Raw genomic sequence first — 11,410 nt, forward strand, 5'->3', positions numbered from 1 at the left:
TGACAATAAAATATTTGTGGGTACAGTAGTAGGAAATACTATATTTAAGCTTGTATATTATATACAGTATATAACATAATAATACCTCATATAATAATACCTTCTATATAATATATATGTAGTACGCACTATTAGAATATACCTTATAGAAGATGGAGTGTACGAGCAATTTCTACCGTCTATTAATGGAGTTTTTCTAGGGTTTGATGATAGTGTTTCCTTATTGATAGGTAGTTGTTGGGACAGATTACTTAAATTTAGGAAAAAAATATAACCTATCAAATTTAATTACCTTATTTATAGGAAAATTACCATATCTAAAGGTCTTTCTCCTTTACTCATTTATAGTGTATATATGGTAGATTGTGTAAATTAGAAAATAGTTGTAGATTACATAATTTAATATTTTTTTGCTAGTAATTGTGTAAGTTCCCCTTAATTTTTTCCCTTAAAATTTGTGTTCTTTAATTTTTGGCCCTTCACCACTTTCGTGCGACGCCAAGTTTAGATTTCATCGGCAATAGTTTAGATTATACGCACAAGTAACACAGATACGACAAAACATTCAAACTTCACAAAACATGACTTATGCGGTGCGAAGATAAGGCCAAAGCGTATACTGCGTGATTTTCGTTTAAACGAGTAGCAGGGAAAAAAGTAAAGACACAAATATCAAAAAAAGGGACAAAATTAAAGACTAGTGCTTTTGAAGGGCAATCTGTGAAAAACTTCTAAAGGCATAGTTCAAGTTCATAACTTTTTACAAGTGAAGTTGCTTCAAAGTTAACTTCAACAAAGTTACGCACGCTTATATTTGAAGTTATAGTTATCTGAAGTTGGCATATACAATTGAACTTAGGGTGTATATGATTGAACTTGGGACACATATGACTGAACTTCCATCCATATATAGCTGAACTTTAAGCATATATATCTACTATTTAAATAGTATGGTCAAAATCGACTAGCGAATGAAATTAACACAAATTAACCTTTTGATGAATTTGTTTCCAACTCAATTCGTCCAAGTCTATTCGAGTCAGGTGAATTACATTTATATGGATTAAATTTGACTCTTTTAGAAATGCTAATGATGGAGAAACAGGAAATGAATTTACACTACAATATGCAAACCAATGAATACAAGTTATTGTCCTTTGTACACGTATAGATCACTTAATTAAGATTAAGCAATATATATTCTCACATTAACTTGTGCTTGTTAAGGTTAAATTGTTTATTTTATATATATAATTTTAAATATTCTTAGCAAATTTTTTGATTTCGCCGCTAGTAAGGATGGGACTTGGGAGCGCACTCTCGAATAACAAGGGGAGTTTGGGCCACTACAAGTCCTTATCTTACCTTTATCTACACATACAAATATCTTATCTTATGTCAGCCAAAAAACAAAGAAAAAGAGAAACATGAAACCAGAATATCTAATCTAAGTTCAAAGTTGGAACAAAAGAAAAAGAAACACACACACGCGCACACACACAACACATAAGAATAATGGATGCCATTCAGCAAGTAGGATTTCCAGTACTGGGTATTATAGCAGCAGCTGCTGTTACATTTTATGCAGTCAGCTTTAATGAAATTAGAGAGGTATTCTACATTTCTTCCAATTCTTTTTACTCATTCAACTCTTATAAGCGGTGGCAGAAATAGAATTTTTTACCACAAGAGGTGCATGTATATTGTGTTTCTCGGATTTTTCAAAAATGTTAACAGCTGTGTGTTGAATCTTCTAAAAGTAGTGCATTTATAGAGAATTCACTAATTTTTGAAGGATCCATCACAGGACAGGAGCTAGTATTCCGACTACACGTTTGTCAGAACCCAGTAAGCTTTGGTGCAGATTTTGTTAAAAAAATGCACTTAATATGTATGAATAATTTATCAAGAATCTCATAATTTTCTTTTTCTAAAATCTAGAACCTTTAAACTCAATATCCTAGCTCCGCCTTTGATCCGACACCGGCGTGATAGTATTTTTGAAGAGCCCGAGCAACATAACTTGTATATATAATATAATTTTCTGACGAAGAGGGTTAAGATGAACTCCTTCCGACCCTCTAGCTCTGCCCCTGCTTATAAGTTACTGATATTTGTGTTTTATTAATTGCAACCATTTTCGGGAAATTGTAGAAATCTTTAAGAGATTATGAGGATGGAGAAGAATCTGAAAGTGGTGGATTCAAGTATGTTAGCTCTAGAGAGAGAAGAGCTAGAAAAAAAGCTGATAAACAGAAACCCAAATCTTGATTTCTATGTACTCATATTCAGTCCAACCAATATTGCTGTAAGATCAATATGAATATCTTGTCTTTGGTTTGGTACCTTTTTCATAGTCATTGGAATAGTATATTTGGATTTGAACTTTATGAGTTCGACATTTTATTAAATTCACCGATTATTTGAGTTGAAGAGTTTGAAATTTAATAGTTGTACATATTAGTAGATTTTTTAATATATATGCAGAATCCAGATCAAAGCTACTGAGTTCAGCTGAACTATACCTTATCTTGTACATCTACCTTGATTGAATAACCATGCTTGGTGTGATTTTTGGCAAGAGGTGGCAATCGAGGGCGGGTCAAAATGTGTCAAATGAATAAAATGGTTATGATCCGTTTAAAGTTTGCTTGGATAAAAATAAGTCGGGTCATGATCAGTCAAATAACGGGTCATAACTCAACATGTCCTATCTGCCATCTTTCTCTTATTTTTAATTTTTTGAAAATAAGTGTTAAATTTTAATGTATTTTTCTTAAATTATTAGATTACGTCTTCCAAGTTTACATCATTCCCAATCTCCGAATTCAATTTTGTATGTTCAGGTTGTAGTTGCATTTTGACACATTGAGTTACACTATTTGACCCATTTTGATTGAATTGTTGATGAGTCATTTTGAGTTCTTTCCATTAGGCTGCTCAACGAAAGAATGTCCAAACGCCTTTTTCCATAACTTGATTTCACAAAGATTAGACGGTATCATAAGGTAAAAACAATTGATGTAGATTGAAAGCCAGCGTAAAACTAGTCTACAACAACAAAAATACTCTAACTAATCCCAACTAATCTTATATATAAGCCTAGTTAACTGATTGATTTACATATACTTCATCTAAGAGTGGCTAACTTTTTATTTCATTTGGACTTCCACTTTTTCTCTCTTTTTTTCAAGCTTTTTGCCATGAGCTTTTACTTCTTCTGGGACTTGAGTTCTTCCACTCTCTTTTCAGTATCCTTCAGTGCTTTCCCATATTTGCTTATCAACTGCCCAAAAAAAAGAAAAAAAAAGGATTAAATCGATTTTCAGCTTTATGTAACGGTTTATAATCCAAGAAGAATATATAGTTGAAAAATGGCTACTAATAGATGATAGAAACATGATGTGTTTATGTCACACAATATATAACAAACCCGTTCTAAGCCTATTGAGCAAGAATCCGAGGAAACTAACGTTCAGGTTATACAAATGTGATGCCGATTTCTGAAAATATTTCTAACAGATGCAAAGCAATAGGAACATACCTCGTCAATTTCTTCCAGACTAAGAATGTAGGGAGGAGACATCATTATGCTATCACCAGCAACACGTACCAACATCCCGTGCTTCTCACACTGTGCTCCAAAATATGCACCTATACCTGAGCAAAGAACGAACAATTTGTCTAATTGAGATTAAAGTTTAACGTATACCCTGTTTGACCAAGCATCTGGGAAGCTAAAAGTGTTTATTGTAGAGAGTTGAGGTGTTTGGCTAAGCTTTTAGGAAAAAAAAAGTGGTTTTGAATAGTAGCAGAAACTATTTTTCAGAAGTTGAAAAAAGTAAATTTTCCTCAGAAACACTTTTGGAACCTTGGGTAAGCACATGCTTTAATATTAGCAAAAGTGCTTTTCAAACTGAATTAGCCAAACTACTAATAGTCAAAAGTACTTTTTCGAAAAGCACTTCTGACAAAAAAATATATTTCCAAATAAGCCGATTTTGAAAGCTTGACCAAACATCTTTAGTAACCTTTGACAAGAGAAAGAGCGAAAATATATACCCCATTCAGGAGGGAAAGGATCATTAGGAGACTTGTTATCAGTAAACTCTGTACCGTGCAACAAACCAGCTCCTCTTATCTGAAAACAGAACAACAAGTAAGAGTGAATAACACAAACGATAAGTAATTAAGACGTTTTAGCTGGCTTTGAACGCTGATAATTACCGTACCTCCCCGATTATGGGACTGTCGGAAAATGCTTTCAAACCTTCTTGGAACTTTGGCGATATTCTGTTTACTTGCTCAATAATATTCCTTTCCCTGAAAATAACTCGACTCTTTTCAGTGCTTAAGCAATTAGCAAGTACAACACCCCTAGTAGTGAAACCACTATTTTCTATGTCGCTTGGACTCTCGAAAATGTTGTCGTGCACCCATGTCGAATCCCCAAAAATGCACTATTTTTGAGGATTTGACACGCACCCCTAGACATATTTTTGAAGAATCCGATCAACATAGTATTTTGACATAATTCTTTCAGTCCATATCTAGCAAGGTTGAGAGTTAGATAAAAAAAAGTTTGCATACTTGTAGATCTTCAATGTTTCCAGGGCAACAGCACACGAGACAGGGTGCCCCGAATAAGTAAATCCATGGGAAAATATACCTAGTTACCCCAAAAAAGTCAAAAGAACGGAGAGCGAAAGTTATGAACAATTTGATTACCAACAAGGAGAGAAATATTATCAAACAGATAATATGCTCACCAAGTTTGTTGCTTTGAGAATATATGACATCATTAACTTCAGGGCTTACAAGGACAGCACCAATTGGCATATATCCAGAAGAAAGAGCCTAAAAGCATAGTTAGGAGAAAATTGAGAATGTAGAAATGGAGTATAATTTGCATAGATTGTACAGAGTTAAATCTATCTACCTTCGCAACAGAGACAAGATCAGGTTTAATGTTGTATTTTTCACATCCGAACATTGTCCTGAGCCTTCCAAATCCACATATGACCTCATCCGCAATGACAAGAATGTCGTACTTCTTGAGTATAGCTTGGATCTAAAAAAGAGTAGGATGAAATTATTATTTCAGGTATTTATAAGCATAATCCTAGAAAGAGAAATGTAAAACAATTAACTGTCAGAATTACAACTAGGAAACTAGAAATAAGTTCTTTGTAAAGACTATTATCTTGAGGAACCCCACAAATTCCTATATTGCTGCTAAAATCTGAGATGCTTGACATGTAGACATAGTGTTTACGAGTTACATTCTAGGCCGGTCATAAGACTATGCACTTCAATATCAAATATAAAAAGGAAAAGGTGTCGGGGACGGGCTGTTGGCTCATTCTTAAGCATCGCGTAAGAAAGCGCATCCGTTGTTCAATGTATTTAGCTTGCTTGTCAACGCAAAAAGAATATCAATTCATGGTAGTATTCTCTCCTCACTCGAAAATTAAAGAGTGCAAGGAAAACTGACCTTATCAAAATAGTTCACTGGAGGAGGTATGACACCTCCCGCTCCCATCACTGGTTCAGCAATGAAAGCAGCTATCTAGTTGATGAACAAGTAAACTAGTCAGGCATAACTTCACCATCTATACATGATGCAATTAAAGAAAACAGGATAAGTGAAAAAGTTGATAGAAGTTACTGTTTCAGGTCCCTCTTTGAGTATGAGATTTTCCAAATTATTTGCCAACCTTGTTGAGAACTCTTCTTCCGTCTCACCTGACATACACATTATTGTTAAAAGTTCATGTTCTGCGCGTCGACTGATATAATAAGATCACGATACAACAAGAAGTAGAGATAAGTAAAAAAAACCTGGCAGGTGAAAGCGCCAATAATGAGGACAGTCAGTGTGCAGAACAAACGGAGCTGGCAGATCAAATTTCTGATGAAGTGCAGGAAGACTGCAAAAAAATATATTAGCATAACGAATAATTGAAACGGAAAATAATTGATTGCCTGGAACTGATAAGCATATTACCCAGAGAGACTTGCGGAAATCAGAGTTGAACCGTGGTATCTGTTTGAAGACGACAAGCATGAATATTATATTAGTCAAAGGAAAAGCAATACAACACGTGTGAACACACACAAAAAAAACAGGGGATGAGAATCAGATTACGCTTTTGTTCGAGCAATGAATTTCTTTTTTTCTGGCCTCCCGAGTGCATTGTTGTAATACCACACCAGTTTCACCTACAGATCACAGTGTAAGTGTCAAAAGTTACTTAATATCCTAAAAATCATTCCTCAAAATGTGCTTGAGTTAGTTAACCAATGCAAACACCAAAAACATTGTAGCATTCTGTGAAAATCTCCAACAGAACATGGACTTTGTTTCTATTATTTAGCAAGTTAATTGTGTAACAACCTGTGTATCATTGGCTTCTGAACCGCTGTTTGTGAAAAGCTTTCGCCATTTTATTTGCAGTAAACAGATCTAGGAGTTGCTTTGCAAGATCCTGTATGTTTGAAAATAAAATCAGTCTGAGATCTAAGTAAAACTTATAGCGAAACCTGGACAGCGAGGAGATTTCTTTTGTCTTTCGTGATAAGGCAACTACTGAGAATTTTACGTACCAAAGAAGGTTTTGTAGTACGATTCCAAAATGAATGGTAAAAGGGCAACTCGTTGAGTTGTTTAGTTGCAGCAGCAACAAGACGAGGCTCATTTCCCCCTACAATAATGTGTAACAAGTCAGCTATATGTCAAATATTTGGAGGACAAAGTGGTAACTAAAAATAGTGCAATAAACATTATAAGCTATGTTGCTCGGACTTTTCAAAAATGATGCTACACCCGTGTCGGATCCTCAAAAATGAACTATTTTTGGAGGATCCGACACGCACCTTTCTGCATTTTTGAAGAGTCCGAGCTACATAGATTGTAAGTACCTAAGGTTGTGCACCACAATCCAGCTAGAGCATCGAGGTACTTCTTCCCATTAATGTCATAGACATAAGAACCCTACGACAAAATTACACAAATATATTAAACATGGAAGTAACTTCTGAAGTATATTGCAAAAAGAAAGACATGAATTCAACCTCAGACTTTTGTATAACTAAAGGTTCCAAATCAGTAGTATGCCACCCGGCTGTAAAAGGTGCCAACATATCATGCCCCTTATATCTGCAAATGTGAAGACATTTGATTACTCAAATTTGTGAACTTGATTGACAGACAGTATACTGAAAACTTTAGAAGACTACACATGTATTAATGTGTACAGAAATGCAAAGTTATTGGCACTTGATACCAATATAGCACGATAGGTGAAGATTTACAGGCTGAGTAGTAAGAAAGGAAAACAAAATTCACCCTCTATAGTCAGTTGCTGAAAGATCATTCTTCAAAGATGGCTCGGTGCTATTCCATCTGACCTGTATTGGGTCGCAAGAGATTTGTTTCTGCAAATTGCTAACAGCAGGGATATGCTTGACATGGGAACAGACCTGTAAAAACTTGATAAATTAGGAACCACAACAAAATGGAAGCTGGAGAATAAGATATGTTACGATAAAAGCTACACAGATGCTGTCAGAATCTTGCAACTAAAACTAAGTATAAGACAACAAATTGGTTGAAAAAAATGAGCATAAATCACTAAAACAGATAATGGTGCTTCAACATAAAACAATATTTGGACTATAATTCCTCTGCTGGAACTTGTCAACAATTTTCACAATTGAGTATTTTACATACAAAACAGGTACATTGTTCAAGAACCATGATGAGCGCCCTAAAACAGTTTGTTTTAGCAATCAATGTCAGACCGTTCTGTAAATTAACCAAGATAATTTGATCTTCGAGTCAAAACAAACGTAAAATTTCCTGATTCACAGTCGATTAGGCCACATTGTCCAAAGTAAACTACATGACAATAATCTGGATTAAGCACAATTTTTTTTTCTAGTTTGTAGTCAAGAACCTTTCTTTGATATTAGACCAATGAAATAGGCAAAGGAATTTGAACTTTAGGCCAAGGGGAACCATGTTTAGCCCGAAGTGTGATGCTCCCAAATACACTAGGAAGTACCCCAATTCAAAGTGACTTATGCTGCTCAAACTCTTCAAAAATGTCACGGGGTGTCTGTCGGATCCTCCAAAGTAGAGCATATTTTGAGGATCCAGTACAGGTACAACAAAATTTTTGGAGACTGCGAGATACACAAAAAATGACTATCACCATTTACAACAACGATGATGCCTCAATCCTGAGCAAGTTGGGTCGGCTATATGAGTCGTCAATAACCATGTCGCTCCATTTGAGCATGTCTTAATCCAAAATGACTATTAACCCTCTACACTGGAAAAAATTTAACTAAGCTTCAAGAATACTTAAAGACAGGGACGGAGCTACAAGCTTGTCTAGGGGTTCGACAGAACCGAGTAGCTTTGGCCTAGAATCCAATAAGTTGTGTTTTCTAGAATCCAGAACCCATAACCTCAAAATCCTAGCTTTGCCTTTGCTCGGGAGGATCATTTTAACTTGTGAAGAAGGTTAAAATAACCAAAAGGAGGTAAAATCTATCCAAGTCCAAGGGACAAAAAAGGAGCAAACTTTACAATGAAACACATTCAAGAACACAAAAGGTGCATACTAACACATATTAGAAGTTTGAAAGTACAAAAACCAACCACAAAGCAAGAAGAAGCAAAATGACCATTCAAGAACCCAAAAAGAAAAAGAAAAAAAAATTACATTGCCTTCATAAATTTAAACAAATGGAGCTTTATTGCAGAAAAAATTATGATAAACAAAAAATCCCATTTCCCATAACAAATTTTAAAAAAAAAAAAATAAAAAAATCAAGAACCCCATTTCCAAAAAAAAAAATGAAAAGACCATAACACAAACCTGGTTGGTGGCTGCTATAATCCCAGATCCAATCAAATTAGTAAACTTGGCCATTTCTTCAAAATTCCTTTAGGAATTATAACTTTTTATATACACCAAAAAACCTCCCTTTGCCTCTGTTCTCTCTTTCTTAAAGCTATAATATTTTAATTATGTTTAAAAGAGCATGCAGAAAGTTTAAGAGAACAAAGAAACAAGAAATTAGAAAGAAAGAGAATTGACAAGTGACAACCGATGACTAAGCTGTTTTGTCCTAAAATGTATAATAAAGACATTATATAAGGATAAAATTTGTAATGTCATAATCCTCATTCATCGGATATTCAAACAGTATTTTAAATTTTTTTAAGGTTGTAATATTTTAGGATGAAAAAAAGATCACAAAGCTTAAGGTACATTGAATTTGGACACTAGTGCAGCAAATTTTCGTGCTTATATTAATTTTGTTTAAAGCTGCATGGAAATAAAGTTTTTACCAATGAATCTTCTTCAAAATCTTAACATAGAGATACTTCTGGTACATTGAATCTGGACAACATTTTGCGGGCACACAACATAAAGTACAATTCATTTGGTTAAATTGCATGCATCAAATTTTTCACCAAATAAGTAATTTTACCAACTCATATTAACCATGCACTAACTGATATGATTACTTATAATATATAAATTCTTTCGTTAAGCATTAATTAGTGACAAAGTAAAAATGGTAACTAACTTCTATTACTGGTTAAAATTATAGTGGATAGAGTCTTTTGGGGAAAAGATGAAGTAAATGGATTTGATTGTGAAGATCAACAAATTTCATTTATTGCTGAAGAGAAAATAATAAGAGAGATCCTAGAAAATATTCAGTTTGATTACTCTCTCAAGTTAGTATAAAGATTTAAATAGTTATATAAATATGTTGAAGATAAAAAGAAATACGTACAAATTAAAGATTCCATAGTTATACGTTTAGTGGTATAGAATCTTTCCAACTTCAAAAACAAAAAGAATCTTTCTGACTGATTCTAAATGATCCCAATCCTAACATTATACTATGAATATCCTTAGTTAATATTATTATAATTTTATAATTTTCTTAACACTTTTTGTATCTATAAATAATATTTCTCTTTATATGTGACTTGTGCAGGGTGCTAGCTAGTTAAATTAATATATCTTTACGTTTGTCAAGTTACGTGCCTAGTCATAATATAATATGAATAGGAATAATACACATAGCAAGAAATCATGAACGTAATATAGTGAAGGAATCTACAAAACTATAAAAGATAAGTTCCTAACAGATTGTTATTGTATATAGTACTATTGACGTTTCATCCCATATGAATAATGTCTATTATATATATGCCCATACGATTCCAAATAACTATTACACTTTTCTTTTTGGATTTAGTGTAACCAATGACCAAGTTTTGTTGTGTCATAGGAAATTCATTTTCTCCTTTATTAGTACTTTTTTTTTTTTTTTAAATTTATTCATAGTTTGATGTTAGCAAATTATCTCTTGTATTTATTCTTGTTATTAACAGATCTCCCAGTTACATGAGTGAATTCCACATCCACATTCTTCAAGAAAAAAGGCCTATATTTACTCCTAATCTTTAAATTATGATCTAACATTATCCTCAAGTTAGAGCGTGTTAAGAGTTCAAGAAGGGGGCAATTATGATCTAACATTGTCCTCAGGTTAGAGCGTGTTGAGGGCTCAAGAAGTACATGTTCAACATAATACAATAATTTTGGTGACTTTACATATTTGTTGAGAAATTCATATGAAATAATTTATGTGACGCTATTTTTTTTTTTTGCCGGTCTAAAAAATATGCCACTTTTCTATATTTAGTAATAATTTAACTTTAAATTTCCCATTTCACCCTTAATGAAATGATTTACAGTCACATAAATTTTTATAACTTGTTTTAAAGCACAAGTTAATTTTCAAAGTATTTTTTTTCTTTTAAATTTCATATCCAATCAAACATGCTCACATAAATTGAGACGGAAGGGTAACCTTTTTTTATTTTCAAATGGCTACTTTGGATTGTCAAATCAGACAGCAATAGACCTCACATAAAGAAAGAAAACAAAAAATAGATAGCCATTAGTGCAATCAGACTCAGCTACCCTCTCAGTGCAAGTCATGGTCATTCAACTGGTCAATTACTGCACTTATGAGAGAGGCACATAGTGGAAGAAGTAGTTGGGATGTGATTGTCTTATTACATTTTTGGAAAAACTGGAAACTATGACAGCCAAAAATTTAGCTTCTTTTCAGCTTACTCTAGATTTCCATTAATTACTAGTTAGTATTCAGAGATGACACTGATTGAATTTTTTTCGCTTCCTTAATGATGTTAGTACAATTTATGGTTCTTTTGGTTAGGTAAATACACTTATCTGCTTTTTCCTCACTTTAGTTTAACCATAAAGTATCTAAAGTTTACCTTCAACCAATCTGGATTCGCACAAGGTAGGCTCGCTAAAATGGTAAAACATTTTCTAGCAACAGATTT

General features: G+C 33.5%; 2 protein-coding genes across 2 annotated transcripts; one reads left to right on the top strand and one right to left on the bottom strand.

The window, feature by feature from the left end:
• The first annotated feature begins 1,381 nt into the window (after positions 1–1,381).
• LOC132047068 (uncharacterized) lies at positions 1,382–2,427 on the top strand. The gene is made up of 2 exons (XM_059437964.1): positions 1,382–1,611; positions 2,155–2,427. The coding sequence occupies exons 1-2, from the start codon at positions 1,516–1,518 to the stop codon at positions 2,269–2,271; spliced, it is 213 nt and encodes a 70-aa protein (XP_059293947.1). The 5' UTR covers positions 1,382–1,515; the 3' UTR covers positions 2,272–2,427.
• A 522-nt stretch (positions 2,428–2,949) lies between these two features.
• LOC132047046 (gamma aminobutyrate transaminase 3, chloroplastic-like) lies at positions 2,950–9,184 on the bottom strand. The gene is given in 19 exon segments (XM_059437931.1): positions 2,950–3,286; positions 3,545–3,660; positions 4,063–4,141; positions 4,233–4,323; positions 4,591–4,669; positions 4,770–4,857; positions 4,940–5,071; positions 5,495–5,569; positions 5,669–5,745; positions 5,842–5,930; positions 6,008–6,046; positions 6,149–6,222; positions 6,398–6,434; positions 6,436–6,488; positions 6,607–6,704; positions 6,922–6,994; positions 7,075–7,159; positions 7,349–7,482; positions 8,889–9,184. Coding segments are annotated over 19 exon segments (1,548 nt in total). The 5' UTR covers positions 8,943–9,184; the 3' UTR covers positions 2,950–3,211.
• Between the last annotated feature and the right edge of the window lie 2,226 nt (positions 9,185–11,410).

The sequence above is a fragment of the Lycium ferocissimum genome, chromosome 1, assembly GCF_029784015.1.
Source record: "Lycium ferocissimum isolate CSIRO_LF1 chromosome 1, AGI_CSIRO_Lferr_CH_V1, whole genome shotgun sequence".
NCBI lineage: Eukaryota > Viridiplantae > Streptophyta > Magnoliopsida > Solanales > Solanaceae > Lycium > Lycium ferocissimum.